Source organism: Fistularia commersonii, chromosome 1 (assembly GCF_037954325.1).
Source record: "Fistularia commersonii isolate RoL2024-O1a breed Wild chromosome 1, RoL_Fcom_v1.0, whole genome shotgun sequence".
Classification (NCBI taxonomy): Eukaryota; Metazoa; Chordata; class Actinopteri; order Syngnathiformes; family Fistulariidae; genus Fistularia; species Fistularia commersonii.
The window spans coordinates 19,479,212-19,503,257 of NC_141284.1; the positions used below are offsets into that span (position 1 = coordinate 19,479,212).

The 24,046-nt window shown below is 52.9% G+C and overlaps 3 protein-coding genes across 8 annotated transcripts in view; 1 reads left to right on the forward strand and 2 right to left on the reverse strand.

Annotated features, from left to right (window-relative positions):
* On the reverse strand, positions 1–2,941 carry yy1a (YY1 transcription factor a). Its single transcript, XM_086153147.1, has 5 exons — positions 2,346–2,941; positions 1,362–1,512; positions 1,227–1,287; positions 937–1,095; positions 1–845 (listed from the first exon to the last, which is right to left on the reverse strand). Exons 1-5 carry the CDS (start codon positions 2,842–2,844, stop codon positions 663–665), a joined length of 1,053 nt encoding a protein of 350 aa, XP_086009273.1. The 5' UTR covers positions 2,845–2,941; the 3' UTR covers positions 1–662.
* degs2 (delta(4)-desaturase, sphingolipid 2) lies at positions 1,007–9,564 on the forward strand. Of its 2 annotated transcripts, none has more exons than XM_086153145.1 (4): positions 1,007–1,119; positions 4,118–4,386; positions 6,192–6,934; positions 7,224–9,564. In XM_086153145.1, exons 2-4 carry the CDS (start codon positions 4,305–4,307, stop codon positions 7,377–7,379), a joined length of 981 nt encoding a protein of 326 aa, XP_086009271.1. In that variant the 5' UTR covers positions 1,007–1,119; positions 4,118–4,304; the 3' UTR covers positions 7,380–9,564. The 2 variants fall into 2 exon arrangements, with proteins under 2 accessions (XP_086009271.1, XP_086009265.1); XM_086153139.1 differs by lacking the exon at positions 1,007–1,119 and adding an exon at positions 3,871–3,998.
* evla (Enah/Vasp-like a) overlaps positions 8,365–24,046 on the reverse strand; it is a 26,091-nt gene continuing 10,409 nt past the window's right edge. For 3 of the 5 annotated variants that reach the window (XM_086153114.1, XM_086153106.1, XM_086153097.1), the window contains exons 2-14: positions 17,362–17,530; positions 16,171–16,351; positions 13,743–13,800; positions 13,501–13,556; positions 11,817–12,734; positions 10,837–11,090; positions 10,636–10,751; positions 10,469–10,496; positions 10,090–10,135; positions 9,925–9,985; positions 9,773–9,830; positions 9,637–9,694; positions 8,365–9,563 (exon numbers count right to left, since the gene is read on the reverse strand). In XM_086153114.1, coding sequence (XP_086009240.1) covers positions 9,526–9,563; positions 9,637–9,694; positions 9,773–9,830; positions 9,925–9,985; positions 10,090–10,135; positions 10,469–10,496; positions 10,636–10,751; positions 10,837–11,090; positions 11,817–12,734; positions 13,501–13,556; positions 13,743–13,800; positions 16,171–16,351; positions 17,362–17,530 — 2,041 coding nt within the window. In that variant the 3' untranslated portion in view covers positions 8,365–9,525. The remainder of the gene's footprint in view (positions 9,564–9,636; positions 9,695–9,772; positions 9,831–9,924; positions 9,986–10,089; positions 10,136–10,468; positions 10,497–10,635; positions 10,752–10,836; positions 11,091–11,816; positions 12,735–13,500; positions 13,557–13,742; positions 13,801–16,170; positions 16,352–17,361; positions 17,531–24,046) is intronic. The other 2 variants (XM_086153125.1, XM_086153119.1) reach the window with 1 other exon arrangement.

The following is a 24,046-nucleotide window of genomic DNA, read 5'->3' on the forward strand; positions in this document are numbered from 1 at the left end:
TGCAAGGAGGAAAAAAAGGTTTAATCATTGATCACTATTGAAAATCACATGGCTATTATCTACATGATTCTGATATTGCATTGTACAAAATGAAAATGTGTAAAGACCACCACCCCCCCCTCCACACATGCGCCCACACACACAAACACGCACACACACACACACACACACACGCACACACACGAAGGGGGAAATCAACCAAAATCTCAAAAAACAACGGGGACTTTCTTGTGACGCACATCACAACAGAACGGGTCCGTGTACAATATGCACACTCGGGGGGCGGGAGGGGGCGGGGGATACAAAACGGTCATTTCCGAGGTTAGACGAAAAAGTCAACTTCTACTCCAAAAACGTTTGAATCGGTTGTGTTAAAGTATAAATAAAGTTGAGGTGCAAAAACCATGAATTAACATCTTCACAAGAAGAAACGGCAGATTGTTCCATTCAGGTAGGTACAGCAGGAGGCCTGAGGGTTTTCAGGGTCAGGGATCCGACTTCCGTACGTTTATCAAAAAGTTTGTGAAAAGGTCTTCTTTTAAAACCTATCTAGAGACAATACAAAGGGGGATTTCTTATCTCACAACAAAGCAGGCCGCGGGACACGTAATAGTCTGTGGAGGAGGCCCGACCGCCGCCGTGCGCTCGCTTCGTCGCATCCTTCACTGGTTGTTTTTAGCTTTCGCGTGTGTGAGGATGTGAGACTTCAGGTTGGTCGACTGAGCGAATTTCTTGTTGCAGCCGTCAAAGGGGCAGACGTACGGGCGGTCTCCGGTATGAATGCGTACGTGCGTGCGCAAGTTAAAGTCCAGGGAGAACCGCTTGCCGCAGCCCTCGAACGTACACTGGAGACGACAGAGACACGACAGAGGGTCGGCACATACATACGGACACTTCCCGCAAGAACACCCGGGTCGGACGCGCCCGAGGACCCACCTGGAAAGGTTTCTCTCCCGTGTGAACCAGCTGGTGCCTCTTCAGCTTCGAGCTCTCCACGAAGGCTTTGCCGCACTCGGCGCAGACGTGCACTCGAGGCCCGTGGGTGTGCAAGTGCTTCCTCATCGCCGAGTTGTCCCTGAACATCTTGGTGCATCCCTGAGGAGCAGAGAGCAAATCCAGGTGAGGAGCATCCTTTGGCGGTTCGTCGTTCAAAACCAGGCGGAAGGACGCGGACCTAGAACCGCCCGCCGCCGCCTTTTTGACGTGTAATAACAGAAACTGCTCACTTTATGCGGGCAGGCTATCGTCCTGGGCGCGTCGTCTTCTTTTACTTTCCGTGGCTTCATTCTGCGACGAAATCGGCAAATAGTAAAACACTTGACACGGAGAGCGTCTTTGGGAGAAACCCGAGGTTTTCTCACCGTGCGAACTCGGCCAGCTGCTTAGGGTCGGACAGGTCGATGCCGGGGATCCCCCCCGGGGGAAGCTTCTTCCCCGTCATGTACTCCGAATAATCCGGGGGAGAGTTTTCACCGGCGATCTGTTCCTCGTGGTCGATGTCCTTCTTGTCATCTGAGGAAAGGAGTCAGATTGGAAACGGTGTTGACGGGATCCGCCGGCCGTGTTCCGAGTTCATCATTAGAAATAAAACAGAGCAGCTTGAACTCTGATGCTGTTTGTCAGCAACTGTTGGAGCAGATGTTACTGCTGCCAACATTAGGGTTTAGGGTGTACACGTCCCCAGTCTTGTAAAAATGCATAAACCGCAATGCAAAGTGCAAGTGTGATCATTAAGAAAAAAAAAAGGCAAGATGTGTATTGTAAAAGTTAACTTTCTATAGAAAAAAAGTGAAGCCTTTTTCAAATACCAGCTGAATAGTAAAGTATTCGCTGTGAGAGCCGCCATCGGGTTGAGTTTGCAGCATCGAAAGCGCAGTACTTCGGTGTCAGTATTAAAGTTGCAGTGTCTTAACCGCAGTGTTTAAGTTGCGATACCCGAAGCGAAGTATCCCGGCCTCTCCGGCCGCCCCGCTCCGGGGATCGGCGGGCGGCCGTCCCGGGACCTGCGGTCCCTGAAGGCACCACCTCCAGCGGCTCCGGTGAACTGCGCCACAGCGGCCTAGCGGAGCCGCAGCACCCGCTCCCTCCGCCGCCGCCATCTTCCCCGGCCAGAGAAACGCCATTTTTTCGGGCCGCCATACTTTCTCGACCGGGAAAATATGGCGGCGCCCAGCGACACACAAAACATGGCTTCCCACGAAAACAAAAACACTCGGGGCGGCCACCGAGCGGCTCCGCGCCGGGGAACGGCCCCGCGTCCGGCGGAGGGAGCGGGCCTCGGCCGGGCCCCGGCGCTCGGCGAACAAAGCGGGGGGCAGCTTGCGGGATATGCCCCGTCAACTTACCCGAAGCCCACATCGTGACGGAGAACTCCCCCTCCAGGGTCTTGATCTGCACCTGCTTCTGCTCCCACTTCCTGCCCATCTCCGCGCCGCCCAGGTAGCTCTTCTTGCCGGCTTTTTTCCCGCCGCCGGCCCGCTTCATCCGGCCCGCGGACGAGCTCTTCCCGGCCACCGTCACCAGAGTCTGCTCGATGTAGTCCTCCTCCGCGGCGGGCACCGGGATGAGGATCTGCTCCTCGAAGCCGTCCTCCGCCTGCAAGTCCGAGTCGTCCTCGCCCACCACCTCCTCCCGGGTCTGCACCAGGATCACCTCCTGGTGCGGGTGCAGGGCGCCGGGCTCGTCGGCGTCGAGCGGCTGCAGGGCGATCATGGGCTGGTGCTCGCCGTCGTCGCCCACCACGGTGGTTTCGATGGTCTCCACCTCGATCTCGTGGAGCTCCACGATCTCGGCGGGCATCTCGGAGCCGTCCGTCTCTATGTACAGCGTGTCCCCCGACGCCATGGCTCTTCGGCTTGGACGCTGCGGCTGGCTGCTCCGTAGACTCGCCGCCTTCCTCCTTCCTCCTCCTCCGACAACAACCCAGCTCCCCGATACTCTCGCCGCCACGGTGCTCCACTTAGCAAATCTCGCGCGATTTGGATTTACGACCACTCTCTCACACACACACTCACACACACACACACACACACACACACACACACACACACACACACACACACACACACACACACACACACACACACACACACACACACAAGCATAATCATTATCGTCATCACTTTTATTTATTATAGTTACATTATTGGTATTTATCATCATTTTTTTTACTGTTTATGCAATTTCCTACTATTATTTATCATTGTTATGTTTTACTTGAAACTCTAGCACAACATTGTCCTTCGGGATAAATAAAGTGGTTCTTATTCTGTTCACTCCATCCAGAAATCTTCCTGCCTGGCAACTCCAACCCCAGCATCCTTTTACTATCCGCCTTCTTTACCAGTCCACACCATCTCTCATTATATTATTATCTTATTTATTTATCATAATGCATGATTGTCACTCTTATCTGATGTTTTTATAATTATTATTTCCAACTTGAGCCACTCTCTCCATATGCAACATGACTGTTGTCATCTCTTGACAACTTTTGTCATCTCTTGTATAAATATAAGAATAATACATTTTATTTAAGGCACCTCACTCGACACGCAAAGACACTGTTGCACACATATACATATACACAAAATACTGATTGAATATAAACAATTTCTGCCATTTATCCTGCACCCAGGGTCGCGGGGGATACTGCACATGTGCATATACATACACATGTATATAAGAATAAGAATAAGAATAAGAACAACTTTATCCCAAAGGAAATTGTTGAGCCAGAGTTTCAAGTAAAACATAACAATAATAAATAATTGTAGGAAATTGTATAAACAGTAAAAAAAAGGAGGGGGAATAAGAAATACAAATAAAACTATAAAAAGTCAAGGCGAAAAGTGTTTTAAGGTCTTAAGTAGAAAGACTTAAAGATTCCCTGCGGCTGAAGGAAGAGAAATGAAGAAATAGGAATGAAATATGAAGAAAGAAAGAAAAGTGACACTTCATCCGAGTCCCTGCACCTTGAATGGGGGGAAGGGGTTGAAGTGCGTTTGGCCTGCACGACTTTTGACATCATCTACATTTAAAAAGTGACATCTTTACATAAAAAAAAAAAAGACTGCTTCTCTTCAGCTTCGCTTTGCTGTATTTCTTCGTCTCCCAGAACCAGCAGCGGCGCCAGAGGAGCTCCGGTCCACCCCGGTGCGTCTGCACCGAGCGGCGGCGCACCTGTCGCGGGGCGGGGCTTCATCCCGACCTGTGCGAGTGGGAGTGGGAGTGGGTGTGCCTCAAAACTGCGAGCTTTTGATGACACTCAACACGCCACACACGTCCTGCGGCTTGGCGGAGGCATGGAGAAGACCGGAGGAAGGAGCGACTTCGAGTGGGTTTACACCGACCAGCCGCACACCTCCAGGAGGAAGGAGATCTTAGGTGAGGAACCGAGCCGGGCTCATCTCCCTCCCCCTCCCCGCCTCTGGGACGCCGAGGCTCGGCCGCAGCTCCGCCGCCTCAGACGCCCGGCAGCCGGTTAGACCTGTTCACTCGCTGTTGCTCAACGAGCATCGGTCGACAATGGACGGGGGTGGGGGTGGTCTGGAGGGAAAGATGAATGCAAAGTTAACTGAGCTGGCCGGGAACTGCTTCTGAGAGGGCTTTAAGGGCACCTTCACCCAGAAAGGACATCATTCTTCTTGAAGATCTGTCTTTGCCCTCTCCGTGAGGGTGAACTTCTTCTCCTCTGGCAATACGTTCCTCGTCGGGCCTCAGATCCCCACAGATGGAGAAGCTCTCTGGGGTCCGAGGCCCTGAGGGCCGTGTCTCTGAGCCTCTACGTTAAACCAGAAGGGCTGAGGTTCGGTCAGGTGTCGCGGCGCGAGGTGGCGCCTGGAAGGCGATCGGCCGCCTGACACCACTGAGTGGTGAATTATTGAAGCCCTCTTGTTTTAATCACCGACTCCTGACAGGGCGTCGAGGGCCACAGAGCTGCTCCAGGATCAGCCAGGACGTGGACAGCCTGGAGACAATGATCCAAACCTGGCAACTGGACTTCCAGTTGCCAAGACATAAAGATTTTGAGAAGAATTCACCATGACTCAGATGACTGAGAACCTCAGCAGACAATGGTCCAAACCTTTGATGACCCGGCCAGATTAATGATTGATGGTCCCGATGTTTACCGTCCAGCTGAAGCGAAGATTTATTCTGGACAAATGGAGAAGCAGAAGGGACTCCGATGATTTGTCTCCGTGTCGTCACGTGTTGACGTCCGCTTCAATGTGTGTTTTTACGACGACGCCAGATTAGCCATTATCAGGGAGATACTACAGCGGCAGCTGGAGATGCCGGGCTCTCCGAGGGGACCCGGGGCAGACGAATGGAGACCAAACGCCGGATCAGGAGGGCCGGCGGAGAGCTATTCATGGTTGCAATGCGTGGACGGACCTTTGTGGCACAAGCCATTGTTGGGGATTGGGAGGGAATGTAGCTAAACATTAACTGATTAGAGGGGTTTGGTCGGAGGAGGAGAGCCTGAGCAGCGCAGCGGAAAGAAAGAAGTCCAAGCACCTGTAGCTTTCCTTTCCCCTGCGGAGCGCAGGCGGGTTGGGAGGGGGATGGTTTGCATGTCCCGCCAGCCATGTGGTGTCCCGGGTCCTCAGGCTCCAGCTGACCTCCCCACCACAAACAGCTCGCACACCCAGGTGCGGCCGGTCGAACAAGTCTTCGAAGCAGACTCGTAGGAACCGAACAGAGACCTTCTCTCAATAAAGAGTATTTTTGAAGCCCTCCCTTGAGGTTCTCTGTCACCATGTAGCTCCGCAGAACACCACCTTTGCCAATTAAACAGGACTTCTGTTCACAGGTGTTTCCCAGGGGACAACCACCACCACGCCTCCTGGTACTCTTTACTTTCTACTGCAGTGATTTACCGACACCTCTGCTTCTTCTCCTTTTGTCTGCTTCCCTCAGGGGCCAAAGCTAATCAGCCGCCTCCTTCGAACCCTCTCCTCTCACACCAAGCAACTTCACGCCCTCTTCCCCTCCATCCATAAACTGCCTCCCTGGTCTTCCTCTAGACCTGTTGCCTGGCAGCTCTAACCACAGCGTGCTTCTGCCCAGATCTTTACCATGTTTTGAAAATGTCCTCCATTTTCCAAAACAAATGTGAGCGGTAAATGTGATATCTAATCATCTCCTCCTCTTCTGTTCCATGCTCCTGCCGCTGACTCTCCGATCAGCCAAGTATCCAGAGATCAAGTCCCTGATGGGTCCGGATCCCCAGCTGAAGTGGGTGGTGTCCGGCATGGTCCTCACCCAGTTTCTTGCCTGCTACCTGGTGAGGGATCTTTCCTGGAAGTGGATCTTCTTCTGGGCGTATGCGTTCGGTGGCTGCGTCAACCACTCATTGACCCTGGCCATCCACGACATCTCGCACAACGTGGCCTTCGGCAACAAGCTGGCAAAGTGGAACCGCTGGTTCGCCATGTGGGCCAACCTGCCCATTGGGCTGCCCTACTCCGCCTCCTTCAAGAAGTACCACGTGGACCACCATCGCTATCTGGGAGGGGACACGCTAGACGTGGACATCCCGACCGCGTTTGAGGGATGGTTCTTCTCCACTCCCGCCAGGAAGGTCCTCTGGCTCTTCCTCCAACCTTTCTTCTATGCCCTGCGCCCCCTAGTGGTCAACCCCAAGCCGGTGTGTCTGCTGGAGGTTCAGAATGCCGTGGTTCAGCTCGTAGTAGACCTAATCATCTACCATCTGTGGGGTCTGAAGCCCATCGTCTACCTCGTGGCCGGGTCCGTGCTGTGCATGGGCCTGCACCCCATCTCGGGCCACTTCATCGCCGAGCACTACATGTTTCTGAAGGGACACGAGACGTATTCTTACTACGGACCCCTCAACCGGATCACCTTCAATGTCGGCTATCACATGGAGCACCACGACTTCCCCAGCGTACCTGGCAGCAAACTCCCTCAGGTAAGACAGCTTTGCTTTGTAGAGGTGGTGAGACCCAGCAGGAGTGCCTGCTGAGCCAACGCCGCTCGGGCTCATAGCAGTCGAGTAGCGCTATATCTAAGTAGAAGCGCTGAATTGGAGGGATTATATCCCCCGGCAGGTATTTACTCCAAAGTGAACTAACTTGACTCCAGCCGTAGCTGCTGCTCTTTGGACCTATCGGGCCAGACTTGCCAGTCAAACCTCTGCGTGTTGAGTAAGATGGCTACCTGATACCTCAGCTTTACACTTCCTCTCCTTGGGTTTCCAGGTGAAACAAATCGCGGGCGAGTACTACGACTACCTGCCCCAGCACACCTCCTGGACTCGCGTGTTATGGGACTTCGTGTTTGACGACAACATCGGCCCGTACGCCAGAATCAAACGGGAGTACAGGCTCAGCAAGCAGGGGAAGATGGCCGACTGATTGTGCTCCCGGTAAACCAGAAGTTGGAAAATCTCATTACGGACAACCTTGCCATCTACTAGAAGTCTCTCCTTTCAAATGATTTTTCTAGCGTAGTTGTACACAAACATAGGTTTCTTGCATCCCCTACGGTCCGACAGACGCAGGTCACCGAAGCCCAGCAGAGGGTTCCTTCTCCATCCTTCTGTCGCTGTAATAAACGCCGTCCTCGTCGCCTTACTTTTCGTTCGCTGCCGGGAGGCCATTATTTCCTCATCCGCAACCCCAGGCAGCAAGCTATGATCCCAGATGAAGTTGTGTTTGTAGAAAGTGACGGTCCCGCGCATTCTCAGGTCTTCTTGTAGACAAGGCCGACTGTATGTTTGACCATGACTGATGACGACGAAACCCTCTCAATCCAAAGTTCAGATCGACGATGGAAAACCGCTCGGTCGTAACTCGCCACTTCTTACCCATCGGGCTTTTCTTCGGCGACGCCACGTTCCACTGGCGGACTGTTTGTTAGCGGGAACTTAACAAACAACCTCCAGTTCTGGCACAAGAACTTCAGAGAACCTTGTGGGCGTGTTCTCCTCAACGCTTCGTTCGGCGCCCCTGGATCTCGCCTCCGCCGCTGCGTGTTCCTGATTCCGAGAAGGCGGATGGGCCTTCAGAGGGGCGGCGGTCCTCTCGATTCAATCCGAGTCCCACAATTGGCTTTTCTGTTTTCCCAAAATCTAATGTGTGTCTGTGTGTGCACGTGTGCTTCGCCGAGCTACTTACCGCATGGCGAGTCCACTTTGCACTACGTAGCACGCGGGCTGCCCACTGCCATGCTACTCCTGTGTCACGGCCGATAAATCTGTTTATTTAAATGACTGCACGACATAAATTATATCTACCGACAAGATGAAAGCTTGCTTTTTTGCGTCTCGTCCCCGAGGGACGTCCTCTACATAGCAAACACTGGACACAAAGCAGGGGTGCAGACTGCGCAGACGCTCGACACGTTTGAATGATTTTTACTTCCAGCTTTTAAATCAGAAGGTAGTTGAGAGCAGACAGAATGCGAGAACCAATAATCAACCCCGTCCTTCCGGCAAAGACACATTTAGCTACCGTCACATGGGCTCACCGGTCACGTTCCCCGCAGCTTTACCCAGGAGAGATTTGCATATCGCCAGAGAGATCGCCGTTTGTTTGCCGTATTCTCACCGAGGGATTCGTCATGGAAACAAAGCAGTATAATAAAAGTACCACCGTCTGTTTTCTACACCTCTTTTCAAAGCAAAGAAAACCTAATCAGGAGGAGGTGGGGGTTCATGCATACTTGGGAAACACACAAAGCGTGGGATGAATAATAGATAGCACTACATTGTTCTATATCTACCGGGTGGCACATTTCATTATCGGCCGGCGGACCATCCCCGACGCCTTCCGCCTCTCGAATATCTGCGCCTTCTCGGCAGCAGCGCCCCCTCCTGGTGTTGTTTCGGCAGCTAATTATAGTTTGACACTATTTTTCCACCATCACTGGAGAGAAAAACAAAGGTGAGACACAGGTTACACCGGCATGGACACGGCGGGGACAGCGAGCCGAAACGTGCCGGCGAAGGGCGCAGATCCTGCGGCACCGCCGAGCCCGCGTTGTGCTTGTTCTTATCAAAGGGGGGGGGAAAAAAACAAAACACCAAAAATATAAAAAGGCGGACAAAAACGGTGTGCAAGTATCCTTTCGCCTACTTGGTTGTCCACAGCGCCGGCAACATCACCACAGTTCTTTAAATAATCGAACAGTAGAAACTTAAAAAACAAAAATATTTCCTTCTGAGGACTCGGACCGGACGAAGAACACAGAGGTGCGACACTTAGGCTGACTGAGTCTGTGGGTGCACGGGGAGGACCGCGGCCCCGTGCTCAGCATCCATGTTCATCCACCGCCATCTCCTTCCGCGCAGACGTCTTCCGACCTTCACCCTTCCGCCACCCCCTCCATCTCATTCCTCGCTGTCCAGCAGACTTCAATGTTGGCGCAACATCTCTGCAACGTGCCCGGTGGCACCGCCAGGTCACAGAGACGTTGAGAGAACATTCCCCCGGTCCTCCTGTCTGTGCGTCTGCGCGTCCGACCCGCCTTCCGCTCCCTCCTAATGTCCCTCACGTGAGATTAAGATGTGCTGATTCTTCCGATTTCCTGTCTGATGGCTGCAAGGAGAGGAGGGAGCGTTTCGTCAGGTTTGTCGCATTCCGTGCCGAACCGAAGGTCCGACGCACTTACCGTTGATGATCTCGTCCTTCACCTTGTGCAGCTCGCGCACGACTTCGTCCAAGATCTCCTGCGAGGCGAGAGAGAAGGTCAGGAGGACAACCGAAGGATGCGACGGCGGAAAGCGCGAGAGGACGGCGACGCGGACCTGCTTCATCCTGTCGAACTCGGTGTCTGCTTCACTGGAGCTGCCGACGGGCCGGACCCTGCCGCACAGGGACGGGACGGGGTGAATACCAAAGACACTCGGTATAAAACAGGCGGGAAAATGTGCAAACGCCCCCCGCCCACCGTGCAGACCTGGACACCAGTGAGGACTTCTCTGCAGAGTTGGACCTCTCCCAGGGCTTCTTCACAGCGTCTGAGGAGGACGGAGGAGAGACATAAGCACAAAGGCCGACGGGCTCCCGATCAAATCGAGGGAGGATCGGCGGCGCAGGGGAACCCGCAGAACATTTCTTGTACCTGTGGAGTTCTGCTGACCTACGCCCCCCCGACCCCCGGAGTCCTCCTGCGGGACAGAGAGACAGAGATGAGTCCGAGATGAATGGATTCCCGGACGGTTAAACTTCATCTGGCGGTGACGTTTCGATGCAAAACAAGAGCGCCGTGGCCATCGTCTGATGGACCTCATGCTGAGACAACCCGAGAGGTCCCGCAGCAGCGCCGGCGGATCTCCCTGCTGAACGGCCCCGCGTGGAGGCCTGCGGGCCCGGCCCTCTGGAGCTCGGCCCATGTTTTATCAGCTTTGAATTTCAGCCGCGAGGACCCGCAACCCTGTCACACCCTTCTCTGTGGAGAACCTCCATCGCGGAGAGCATACGGGAATCGCTCGCTGACTTACTTCATCGGGTTTCTCTGAAGCTTTCCGTCTGAGGGCGAGAAAGAATGAGGTGAGATGAAGGCTGACACCTCGTCGGAGCTCCTCCCCCCGCCATGCCCAAAAAGGTCTAAACCATCTACGGCTTCGGCCTCCGGGTGTCATCCGAGGAGGAAAAGGAGCTGCTTTACCTGCGAGCTAGTAAGGCATTCATCTCCTGCATGAGCCCCTCCCCGCCACCCCCGCTGCCGCCGCTGGAGCGGTTGGAGTCACTCTTGCCTCCGGAGCCTGGGGGGCTGCTCTCATCCTGGACGGCAGAGAGGGACAGCTGTGAGACCTTGGACCGACAGCCGGAGTGTGTGTACGTGTGTGTTTGTGTGCGTGAAGCTCACCCTTTGAACTTTGCGCAGTTTGGCTCCGGCCAGCGCCGCCGCCAAACCCGAGGGTTGGTGCTGGACGCCAGGTGGCCCCCCAGGGGGCCCCCCACCGGCCGGCAGCGGGGGGGGCATGGGTGGGGGCACCGCCATGGGCGGGGGCGGGCCCGGCGGCGGCGGCGGGGCCGGGGGACCGGCAATGGGTGCCGAAACCGCGGCCGGGGGCGGGGCCACCGAGAGCATGGAGGGGTGACCTGCAGACACAGGGGGGCCTGGAGGGGTAAGGGTTAGAGGGGGGGGGGGGGGTTAATGTGAGCACGCCTTTCTTCGGACTCAGAAGTAGGAAGCTATCGAGAGTACACAGGAAGTACACGGGAAGTACTAGTAAGGGGGCATGATGCAAGGGATCCAAGGGATTGGATGCTTTTCCCGGTCTGCTGTCTGACAGGAAACCCTCGGTGTCTTTGCAGCGCCACAGCTCAAACTACAGGAAGTCAACTTCTCTGGTGTTTGAATCATGCTGCGGGACCTTTCGCCTTGTGCTTCGGCAGAGTGGAACTTGCGTTGTGTGTTTGTGTGTGTGTGTGTGTGTGTGTGTGTGTGTGTGTGAGTGGTATCTGTGTCAGTGAGACTTGTGGATGGATGGCCCCGTCACCAAGAACCTCCGGACATGACATTGTACTACGTGTCAGTGCGGTTTGTGTGAAAACTACATGGGTGTGGAGGTAAGACGGGGTCTAAGACGGGGAGGACCTAAGTTGACTTCCAGTGCTTCTAAAAGCAAAGAAATCTAGAAATGAGAGTTTAAACTGGAGTTTTAAGACGTTTGACCTACGTAGGTTCCTTTATGGGGACATATATTCTCACTAGTACTACTACTAACACTACTACTACTTTGACAACACACACACACATTAAGACACACACTCACACACACACACACATGTAACATCCCTCTGAGGAAACACTACTTCCTCCTCTCTCCTCTCCATACTTACTGCTGCCGGCCACAGGGGCCTGCTGGGGGACGGGGGAGGGGCTCTTCTTGGGCGAGCCCCCGTCAGACATGGCGGGGTAAGAGGGGGGTGAGGAGGAGGAGGAGGAGGAGGTGTTGGCGGGGGGCTGGGCCTGTTGGTGGTGGTACACCTGCTGCTGATGTTGCTGTTGCTGCTGAGGGTGGAAGGTGGACGGGTACGGGGCCTGCGGGCCCGGGGCGGCCTGACCTATCAGAGGGGGGAGGGGGACGGCCTCGCAGTACTGCGGGGTGAGCGGCGGGTGGTGGGAGAGGGAGGGGTAGCAGTCGTCCGCTTGGCCGTTGGAGTGAGGTTGGGGCTGGTGGTGGGCGTACTGGGGCGGGCCCGTCGCGGCGCTCGGGTCAAGCGGCGGGGGTTTCGTCCTGGGGTTCACGGGGGGGAGAGGGTGGGCTACCGGCAGGACCGGCTGCGGGGGGGGGCCCTGCCTGGCCGGCACGGCCATCATGACCGGCGGGGACGAGGACGGGGGCATCTGGCTGTACATCTGCTGTAAGTGCGAGGCCGACCAGGTGCCGTGTTTGGGGGGCAGCAGGATCTCGTGGTGCTGATGCTGCTGCTGCTGCTGCTGGTGCAGGAAGCGGGCGGCCGCGGGGGGGGACAGGGGGATCTGGCGGACCTGGCGGCCCTGGGTGGCCGCCCCGCCCTGGACCGGGGAAAAGGCCGAGGCCAGGGAGGTGGAGAGCTGAGAGGAGAGCTGGCTCTTGTCTCTCGCGGCACCGGCCTCCTTCTCTTGGGAAGGAGAGCAGGCGGACGACGGAGGGGAGGAAGAGGCCACGCGGACATAGGAGGGCGGCAGTGTGCTAGCTCTGTACTGTCTGTACTCGGGTGGGGTGTCTGGGTGGAGGGGGGGGGTGGACACTTTATATTGGAGAGTGGAAACGACTGTGACGAGCAGAGAGAGAGAGAGAGAGAGAGAGAGAGAGGGCGAGACAGGAAGAGGAGATGCAGACGAAGAGGAGGGCAACAAACAAAGGAAAACAGAAAAGAGAAAAAAAAAACGTGAGAAGAATGAAAAGCAACCGACTGAGCAACCAAGCAAGTAAAGATGAAAAACCAGGAGCAACCCAAAACACAGAAGCTCACTGCACACAACAACCAATCAAAGTATCCAGCAGCACAATGCAACATGGCGGAGCCGGGATCGGGGGGGTGGGGGTCACCCCCCCACGGCGGCTGGAAAAAGAGAGATGACGGCAGAGCATGTTGCAGGGAGGGGGGGCGGGGGGTTGGGGTGGGGAGGGGGGGTCCTGGTATCTGCACCGGGAGGGAAAGGGGACCATGTTTAAGTCTGTGTGTGTGCCTGAAGTGCAGACTTGAAACATTGAAACATGTGCATGGACAGAAAAGCAGCACGGACGGGGGCGGAGCTTAGGCTGGGGGGGGGCGGGGTCTCCTGCTGGAACCTCTGCCATTGGTTGGGGAGGAATTCACCTGAGAGAAGTGCGCTTTACCTGGCGGGGAACAGACCCCCTCCCCCCTCTCATCCCCCCCACCCGGGACAGGGATCTTTACTGGTCCGTTGGTGATGCTGTCACCTGCTTTGGATGTGACCGGGAACATGCATGGCACAACCTCGCCTTTGTGTGAGTGTGTGTGTGTGTGTGTGTGTGTGTGCAGCTGGGTGTGGGTGTGCTTGCTTAAGCCTCACCTGATCCAGACGTCCGCCGTTCCCTCTCCTTGTGCATCTGATGTTGCTCCATCATCCTTTGAAAAGCAAGGACAATAGTGCTTTTTTTGTATATTTACGCTTTAAAATCTATGAACCCGTCGCCATCGAAACCAGAGCTCTCTGATACCGCGCGATAATACTTTTATTATCTTCTCTAGCTGTAGCACAGGGACGTTTCTAATCCGAAATGTTTCGACGTGAAGATCCGGGCGGATCCGTACCTCCTCTGGGCATCGCCCTCCTCCGAAGACGGCCCGTTCTGGCGCTGGACAGCTGGACCTTTGACACACAGAGGGGAGAGAAGACCGAGAGCCATGAGGATGGAGCCCACTGCCACTCCAGGACCGGTGTGGGACCGAACGCTGGAGTCTGTTCGCGTCACCGTATCTCGTTCCTCCGCCCTTCCTCTGCTCCCTGCACTCATGTCCCTCCATCAATGTGCGATAGGAAACTCCATTTTTCTCTCCAGCCCGTCTCATCGGTCAGCTTCAATTCTTAATCGCTATCCTCCTCCGGCTCCGGCTCCTCCTCTCCCCGCACGGTGGAGGAGACCGTCTCCGGGCGTAGCCGTCGACAGCCGCATCAACGGGGAAGGAACCGGGATTCGGCCCCGAAGAGCCAGTCGGCTGTTGGCGCTATTCACGGCGGAAGTGTCTCGGTCTGTTTCCTCCCACGGGGATGTGAAGGAGGCAGAGAACAAACAGGGAATATGAAAACAGGCCTCACTCCGTTTATTAGCTATTTATGGCTATTTAACAGCCAGCAGCGGGTAGATCACTTATCAGGTCTCACCGGCCCGTCAGGTTGACAGGGGGGTTTACTCCTGTTTGCATTGTCCACGGCGGGGACGTGGTTACGTAAAACTCCGTGGCGCCATTGGCTGGAGGCAAATGCGAAACTTGTGGGTTTGATTTGACGTGTCTCGCTGCCGACGTGCAGCCTGGTCTCCTCCTCGCTGATCGGGCAGGCTCGGGTTCTGGTTTATTTCATTCATCTCAATTTTCACATTTACTTCTACAGTTTTCATGCGATAGGAAATACAACGTTATACAATTTCATTCGGCTCGGGGAGCTGGAGCGACGTTCCCAGGGGTTCACTTCTTCCCCGCGAGGAGGGAGGGAAAGATGCCCTCGCTAGGCCTCCCCGAGCCACAGAGGAGACGCACGTCCCCGCTGAGGCTTCATCAGCTCCCGGCGGGAAACCGCAACGGAGTTTGAGATGGGACAATGACATGCAGGCCGTCTCCAGCCCCTGCAGCCTCACCTGTGTGCAGACAGTGATACCATAGGATTGCCATGGTGAAGATCAAGGATGAGGAGGAAAGCTCAGGGGAGTAATAGAGGGCCTGATCAGACTTGTCTCTAGTTTCCAGGTGCTCTCGAGACTAGACCCAGTGCATGTGTGGGTGTGTGTGTGTTTGTGTCAAACACCGAAAACCATGATTAAAAAGGTGATCTTTTGTATTAGAATGGTCCCCCACCTTCAGGAGAATGCGCCCAGACCCCCACCTGACATCAGGCATCTGAATACGCACGTACGTGAACGTCGCTTCTGAATTCACGAATTATAAATATCTGGCATACGGTGCATTCCAGAGCATTCCTCCTCAAAGCAGAGCCTCATCATGGAAATCATGCAAGGCCACACTTACTGAGGATGATGACGGTTGAGGAAACCCTCCTGAGGGCACCGGGAGAAATGTCCGGTGTTCGCATGACGCCTATTCCTGCCCCCTGCTCACCTCCATCGAGTGACAGCAGAGGCTCGGAGGAGTCAGACAGTCCACCCCCTTGACCAGAGACCGTCTGCGCTAAAGGTCTCGGCCCATTAACCCCCATCCTGTGACACCCAAAAAAAGGAGTGCTGCCACATGAGCGCGACGGGGTTCGACATTGCGGCTCCATGTGTGATATTTTAACCACCAATGGGAGAGTGGTGGCCGGCTGGTATGACACCGCCGTTAAACGCTCAAATATATTCTCTCTCAGTTTCACTTATAAGTAGCTCGTAACCAGATGCTCAGAAAGCATCCGGCCAATGAGAAGTATGTGTGACTTTGGCTTCGGGAGGAGATCGAGCTAATGACAAAATATAGTCAGGATCCACAGAGGAGAAATCCCAGACGCCCGCAGAGCTTCACGGTGCCACTCAAATAAATGAGCTTTATGGAGGAGATCAAGGGGTTTCGGAATAGAAACTCTCGCCGCGGTGACGGGGACCAACCACTAGAGGGGGGTGCAGCTCAGTTCAGGTGTTCCCTGCCGACTGCGGGCGCTCGTGCTCAAGTGAAGAAGAAATCAGGTCTGAGGATCTGCTCTGCACATTCTGCAGGAGATTATTGCTTGTGAGCTGACTTGAAGTCCAGGTAAGGTCCCAGGGGAGAAGGTATGGGATGCGACCAGGAGCAGATCCTGAGGCGTGAAGTCAGTAGTATCTAAACGTCGAGAGATGTTTAAAAAAGGCTCCCTCTGCCTGCCAGGAGGTCCAAGTGAGATCTGGATCTCAGGGAAGACCGGGCGGTGTGGTTCGCAGCTTGCACCGCAGCTCAGGTGTGTGTGTGTGTGTGTGTGTGTGTAGAGTGTGACCCAGCGTAAAGGTGTGAAAGCTCTGCTGATGTGGAGCCCAGGACGGCGTACCATAATTCTTACCTCCGCTGTCAGGCGAGCTGAGGACATTGAGGGCGAACAGCATGGCATTGGAGAAGGTGGTGGCCTCCTCCTTACTGGCGAAGTTCAGCCCATAGACCTGCCGGGCGTCACGCCACTGATGGAAGGTCGGGGTAGCCTGATTGTACTTCAGGCCCTTCACTATGGAGTAGTTGATCACCACCTTCAGTTGGACACAAAGGGGAGTTGAATCTCAAAGCAGATGTCACTGTATGAAACAACCTGGGAGAAGCTAATCCCGACATTTGCGAGGTGAGGAAAACCGAAAGACGATCGTCTGAAGACCATCGACTTTGCGCCTTTTTCTAAGAGGAAGGGTCCGTTTGCACAAGCACCAGGAGATCCTCGGAAAGCTCCTGGTGCGAGGACGGTCTACACTTCGGGCCGACGTGACGAGATCCCCCTGGCCTCTGGGAAACGTCCATTCCGTATGAAACGAAGCATTCACTATGTACCGGAATTGCGGGTCTCGACCTCGAATCCAGAGTCGATCACGAATGAGCTGTCTTCACTCTCACAGGAAACCCCGGTAGGAGGCGGGCCCGGCATGTCGATGGCGGAGCCCCGCCTTTCCAAATATACTGTCCACAGGAGGATTCTCAGAAGACACTCCGGTCCAGGTGAAGTTGGGGGATAGCCTAGCTGTTAGCCAATCATCCATCCCCGCTAACTGACATACAGCACAGCCAGTCTGAGATCTCTGTCCGAATACTGACTGGAGATCATTTGGAGGTCTGTCTGAGGTCTGTCTGAGGCTACCGGCAGTGTCCAACCGTGGCTGATTCCATTTAGCCAAAGACGTCATTGGCGTAAGCCAATGGCCGAACATAGACAGGATGGTATTGTGCCATACATGTTCACGTTGCTACGCAAGGGAAACAATATATGTTTTAAATATAAAGTGTACTCGTTATTTATATAGATAAATACATGTTTAGCATTTTTACTGTCGGTAGATCACTATTTTAAAAGTAGCTTACGAGACAAAAAGGTGCAGGGACTTTGAAACATCCCGCAGCTGTGGAATCGATACCGTCCGTCACCCGATCTCGACCCACAGCGGCTCGTGTGTGTCGACCCGTCAGAGGACCCAGCGCAGGCCCGCGTGCACAAATCGATGCGGTAAAGTCTTCGGTGGGTCGTCTAGCGCGTCCTACTCAGCGCGTCTCTCACCTGCTGGTCCTGGAGTTTAACGCCCACCACTCTGAAGGTGTTGTTGGCAGTGTTGTGGTAGATGTTGATGCGGCTGAATCCCTGCTGCCCCGGCTTGATGGGCACCCACTTCTTACTGGCATCGTCGTAGACCATGACTGAGGCTCGCGCCTGGCAGATGCTCTGCTCGCTGCGGGGACGACACACAGCGACACGGGGTTCATCTGAGTGCATGACATTCGGACCCGAACATTCTCAACGTTAATATATTATAGCTTACATTTGTTGTGTACGGCAGTGGAACCGGCGCCTGGATCATTTGGTACCGGGCCACCAAAGAAATAATCAGTTATTTCCATTGGATTTATTATTTGACTCTGAACAATCTTTATTTTGAAAAAATCTTTTATTTTGAAAAATGACCGGAATCTCTCGGTTACATCTCGGTCACTCGAGCGCCAAAAATGTAACCCACAAGCTAGCGAAATGAGTTGAAAGCAGACGTCAGACAGAAAGTTTCTTTTCAAAGGGGAGAAGGTCTGGTGAAGAGACAGAAGAAGAGCCTAAAACTTCCAAGTAAAAGAAAGATTTTAACAGACAATACCAGGAGTTCTACTTGAAATGTGGATTTATCGTAACAGGTGACTCCACAGGCCGAGCCGCTCTGCATAATATGCGGCAATGAGGCAATGAAGCCTTCATTATACTCATGTTATGTTGTTGGCGCAATGTTACGAGGAAGCTGCTAATAAAGTTGCATACGAGTACACAGTGGATTCATGTTTATCATGATAGTCGAAATATAAACGATCTATGTGTGTACCCCCCCCGGGTTTGCAGTAAAATTGTCAAGCGCTGACCTGTCCGCGGTGATAAAAAGGTTGGGGACCACTGGTGTACGGTATGTTTTAAAAAGGAAGTCATTAGTAAAATCAAAATACCTTGTTTTGAATAAACAACTAATTGACTCTTTCATTCTCTACACCGCTTATCCTGCAGTCGGGGTCACGGTGGGGCCGTAGAGCCGATCGCCGCTGTGACCGGGCGAGAGGCGGGGGTTCAGACTGGACCGCCCTCTAATTCATGGGTCTGGACTGTTTAGGGTCTCCGGTGACCCTCCAGCATGTGTTTAGATTTTGGGAGGAACCTGGAGAACCCTGAGGAACCCCACGCAGACACGGGGAGAACATGGAGACTCCACACTAAAAAGGCCCCGTGGTGGAATCCAACCAGGAACCTTCTGGTTGACCCCTGCTCCATCATGCTGCCTTCCATATATACAGAGTACATAAAAAAAAAACAGATAAATCAGCTGAGGACAATGAGAATGGACCACGCTGTGAATGCATAGCAGCCTCTGAGACGACCCTGGCCACTCATCAAGGACTTCCGCACCGGAGATGCACCTGAACTCAACATCTCTCTCCCCACTCCGAGGCCTTCACCCTCCTCTGCCGTCCAGAGGACGTCATGAACAAAAAGACATGGCCACGGTGTTCACTCTTTGAAGCTAACGTTCTGGTTTCCTTCGCTGTTTCCAGACAGTTCTTTCTGACCTTAAAGTAATTCCATGATCTTTCTCTGATATTTTAGTGCAGTTTCTGGGGCTGAAATCAGATGTACATTCATGTGATTTATCGTATTCCACATAGCGTGTATGCATGTGCGCGTGTGTGTGCGCGCTCTTTTGATGTATACATCTGGATACATTTTCCGAGAAAAAGTAAAGCCTTCTGCATTTTTTCAATTGCACCTTCTGGCCCTCCTGCAGCCGGACTCTCACTGAATGGGTGAGAACCAGAGAGGTCTGCATCCGAGATGCAACGAAATTCAAAAAGCGAGAATAAAAGCTCAGTGTCTGCAGACATCTATGAGACAGTTCCTTTTCGTGAGACTCCAAGCAGCTGGCCTTTAAAATCACTTGAAATAGGAAAAGAAAAGCTGGCTCAGGAGCTGCAATACTACTACTTCTACTACTACTAACTCATTCATTCATTCATTCTGCTGCTCGACCGCTTGTCCTGGAGTCAGGGTCGTGGGCGCGGAGCCTATCCCTGCTATCCCAGCCCTGACCACTCCGTCGCAGGGCTGCATCCGGACCTCCAATCGTGCACCCTCTCATTCAGAGGTATGTAGGGTCTCCACTGAACCCCCCGTGGCGACCAGGTACCTTCTGGCTGCGAGGCAGAAGCACCATTGTGCCATATTACAAATATCAAATACATCTACAGTTGGGCAAAAAAGTATTTAGTCGGCCGCCAATTGTGCAAGTTCTCTCTTAAAAAGATGAGAGAGGCCTGTAATTTTCATCATAGGTACACTTCAACTATGGGAGACAGAATGAGAAAAAAAAATCCAGGAAATCACATATAATCACAAATAATTAGTAAATTCCTCAGTAAAGTACGTATTTGTTCACCTACAAACAAGCAAGATTTCTTGCTCTCACAGACCTGTAACTTCTTCTTGAAGAGGCTCCTCTGGTTATCAGTTTAAAAGACACCTGTCCACAACCTCCAGTCACCCTCCAAACTCCACTATGGACAAGACCAAAGAGCTTTCAAAGGACACCAGAAAGACTGAATCTGCAATAGGTAAGTAGCTTGGTGTGAAGATATCAGGTGGGAGCAATTATTAGACAATGGAAGACATACAGGAACACTGATAATCTCCCTGGATCTGGGGCTCCACGCAAGATCTCACCCCGTGGGGTCAAAATGATCTGAAGAACGGTGAGCAAAGATCCCATAACCACACAAAGGGACCTTGTGAATGACCTACGGAGAGCTGGGACCAAAGTAACAAAGGCTACCATAAGTATCACACTACGCCGTCAGGGACTCAAATCCCACAGTGCCAGACGTGTCCCCCTGCTTAGGACAGTACATGTCCAGGCCCGTCTGAAGTTTGCAAGAGAGCATTTAGATGAGCATTTGGATGATTGTGAAGAGGATTGGGAGAATGTCCTATGGTCAGATGAAACCAAAATAGAATTTTGGTCAAAACTCAACTTGCCATGTTTGGAGGAGAAAGAATGCTGAATTGCATCCAAATAACACCATACCTACTTTGAAGCATGGCGGTGGAAACCTCATGCTTTGGGGCTGTTTTTCTGCAAAGGGACCAGGACGACTGATCCGTGTGAAGGAAAGAATGAATGGGGTCATGTATCGTGAGATTTTGAGAGAAAACCTCCTTCCATCAGCAAGGGCACTGAAGATGAATCATGGCTGGGCCTTTCAGCATGACAGTGATTCCAAACACACCGCCGGGCAATGAAAGAGTGACTTCGAAAGAAGCATTTCAAGGCTCTGGAGTGGCCAAGCCAGCCTCCAGATCTCAACCCCAGGCAAATCTTTGGAGGGAGTTGAACGTCAGTGCTCTAGAGGAAATCTGCATGGAGGAATGGGCCGAAATAGCAGCAACAGTGTGTGAAAACCTTGTGAAGACTTAGAGAAAACATTTGACCTCTGTTATTGCCGACAAAGGGTTAATAACAAAGTATTGAGATGAACTTTTGTTATTGACCAAATACCATCATTTCCGGACTATTGAGCGCACCTCAATATAAGCCGCACCGAGATCGCTATCTCGGGCTTCCTCCTGCGCACTGAAACCGTCAATGTCGTCTTCTTCGGTGTCGGAGTTGAACAGACTCAGAATTTCTCGGTCATTTCATCGGTCCGATGTGACGAGGATAAATGTTTTCGCGGCATGAAGCTCGTTAGCCCCCCCCCCCACAAAAATGTCCATGTATTAGCCGCAGCGTTGTTAACGTGAAAAAAGTCGCGGCTTATTGTCCGGAAATTACGGTACTTATTTTCCACCATAATTTGTAAATTAATTATTTAAAAATCAGACAATGTGATTTTCTGATTTTTTTTTTCTCATTCTGTCTCACATATTTGAAATGCACCGATGATGAAAATTACAGCATCTCTCATCTTTTTAAGTGGGAGAACTTGCACAATTGGTGACTGACTGAATAATTTTTTGCCCCTCTGTGCTTTTCATCAAAGTGCCATCTACACAAGCACAGGGAGAAGGTGGTTCAAGAGATTCACACGACTCTTGTGACTCTGCTGGACTCCGGTGGTGTCTCAGCAAATCTATGGAAATCTAGGGACGGCGGGGAGATTAGAGAGTAATGGCTTGGAGTTATTACCCGCTGGATCAGGTCAGTCTAACTGGCCCCTAAGCCCCCTCTGTGGGTTTAAACCCAGATGTACATAAATAGAGCAAATGCCAGCCGGCGCTTATAGCTCTCCATTCCATAAATCTAAAACTGAAGAGGACGAGCTCTACTCTGTGGATGGAGTCACTCACACACTGAGGGATTATCGGAACATTCACTGAATAAACATATACTGTATGTAAAGTAAATGTCAGTATAGGACCGTCAGCGAGTGAGATGTGTTCCGGTCGAAAAAGAAAATATGGAGGAAAACAACTGGAAGCAATAATGGAGAAATGTAGATGTGGTGGGGGGGGGCAAGGACAGGAGTTACTTTCAAATGGAAACATGGACCTCGTCCTCCTGTTGTTTCTTTCTTGAAACAAGTCTTTGTAGCTGGCTCCCGGTGACGATGTTATGCAGTTCAGTCCAACTGGGATGTTGAACGGCTCCAAGGCTTTTCTAAAGGCCATCACATGACCAGACTAAACATGGCCAGGAACCTGAATGCAGCGTGCAGGCCACCTCCCGAGGCCGCTCGCCTCCCAGAGACGCCGCTGTTTTGTCTAATGATTCGGAACTGCCGGCCAAACTTTCCAGAACAGGGCGCCCTGGCTCAGGCCAGCAGGAGCGGCGTACGGTTTCTAATGTAACCTGAGGCTGAAGAAACTGGCAGAGGGTGGAAAATGGAGGGAAAAGTGGTGGAAAACATGAAGGTCTAATGTGTGCACGGGAAGAGAATTTGACATTTGACATCTGAGGGGTGGAGATAACATGCTTTTATTTCCATCTCCTGGTGAAACACTTTCCCATCACACACACACATACAGAAACACCTCCATGACGCATGAATGAGAAGATGAATGCTTGTATGTGTCTGTATGAGGCCCTGTGATTGGTCCGGAGTGAACCCCACCTCTCACCCAATCACAGCTGGGATACCCCCCCCACCACCACACACACACACACACACACACACACACACACACACACACACACACACACACACACACACACAGGAGAGGTGGCATTTAGAATGAATGGATGAATTAAGGTGGGGGCACTGGGCTTCCTCTCGACCGCCTGAATAATATAACAATATCAGGCGTGTACAAACACCGACATCCTGTTGCATAACAAAGACAAATGATTGTTTTTTGATTCATGTGTTCAAAACAACACACTTTCTGCCACGAAACACTAAACGAAAACACTTATTTATCGGGGTGGGGGTGGGGGGGTCTCTGGGTGACGTGACCGGCTACTGTGTGTGTGTGTGTTGGGGTGATGCATCACACACTATAGCCATGGATCTTCTTACAAAAACAAGCCCTATTTCTGGAGGGCTTTGGGCTGAGGAATGGAGTCCTGCTTTTTACTGCTGACGCTCTCGGGCACAAATAAAGCTCCGACCACACTGGGAAAAATAAAACATCTCAGCGCTCTGGAGCTGCAGGGACGTGTGTGTGATTGGGCTGCTGAGCGTGGCAGTTACTCCTCCTCCAGATCACATGACGAAGAGGCGCAACGGGGCACAACGACACCACGTGACTGCTGCTGCGTTTAAAGAGGGAGGTCTGAGTGGGAGATGTCAGACATGCCAGAAAATCAGCTTGACTTGCGTGTGTGTGTGTGTGTGTGTGTGTGTGAGAGAGAGAGAGAGAGAGAGAGAGAGAGAGAGAGAGGAAGAACAACATATCTGACAAAGGTCAGCCGTTGCCGAAACCACAACCAGTGACATAAGAATAACGTGATGTTTCAGCAGGAATGTGCGGAACGGAAACAACCGAAGGGCAGCAGCTGGCGTTCATGGGTTAGAAGGTCTGAAGAGCAAGGTTCTCCTGGAGGAGTTCTCGGGGCCGTGCTTGCGCTCGCAGAGCTGCAGCCGGCTGCCGATCAATGAACGCAAGCCGAGCCACGCGCCTTCTGAGCGTCCTGAGTCACATGAAACCAGGAGATCGCCATGTTGATTTCCATCTCTGGAAGTTATTTGGATCTTCTGGCGTGCTGGCACCACTGCTCCGAGCCGCTCATGGATTTTGTGGTGTCCATTCAGCTTAGAATAAAAAGATGGTGGTGGCGAAGTTTGAGAGAGCTGGTGCTGGATCAGGGTGGACAGGAGCAGGATGCCCTCCACAGAGAGATGATGGTTGTAATGTTACTGCTGTGTCTGGGTGATGTTTAGAATAACAGCTGTCAATCTCATGTCCACAGAAAGGTCAGAAGGTGAGGATGAGCTCCAGCAGAAGGGGGGGCGGGAGGAAAGCTGGGGAAGGTCATCGGTTGACCTCCTTCAGGTCACCGTCTTGGAACAAAGTTCTTGTGAATGCAAGTGGTCGCCGGAGCGGCGGCGGGCAGGCGAGACACGTAGGCTCGCGGTGCAATTTGGAGCGTTCGAGATCCTGATCTCAGTGGGTGGAGATGTGGAGACATCGATTAATAAATCCATTCATCCATCCATTGTCTGACGCTTATCCTGCTCAAGGTGTCGGGGGGGCGGAACCCCTAGAAGCCAGAGGGACCCCACGCAGA

Coding starts and splice junctions, on each gene's coding strand:
- yy1a (XM_086153147.1), bottom strand. CDS start 2,844: ATGGCGTCGGGGGACACGCTGTACATAGAGACGGACGGCTCCGAGATG. Junction 1,513..2,345: donor CGTCACGATGTGGGCTTCGG/GTAAGTTGACGG, acceptor TCCTTTCCTCAG/ATGACAAGAAGGACATCGAC. Junction 846..936: donor CGGGAGAGAAACCTTTCCAG/GTGGGTCCTCGG, acceptor TGTCGTCTCCAG/TGTACGTTCGAGGGCTGCGG.
- degs2 (XM_086153139.1), top strand. CDS start 3,931: ATGAAGAAAGAAAGAAAAGTGACACTTCATCCGAGTCCCTGCACCTTG. Junction 3,999..4,117: donor AATGGGGGGAAGGGGTTGAA/GTGCGTTTGGCC, acceptor TTCGTCTCCCAG/AACCAGCAGCGGCGCCAGAG. Junction 4,387..6,191: donor CAGGAGGAAGGAGATCTTAG/GTGAGGAACCGA, acceptor CTCTCCGATCAG/CCAAGTATCCAGAGATCAAG.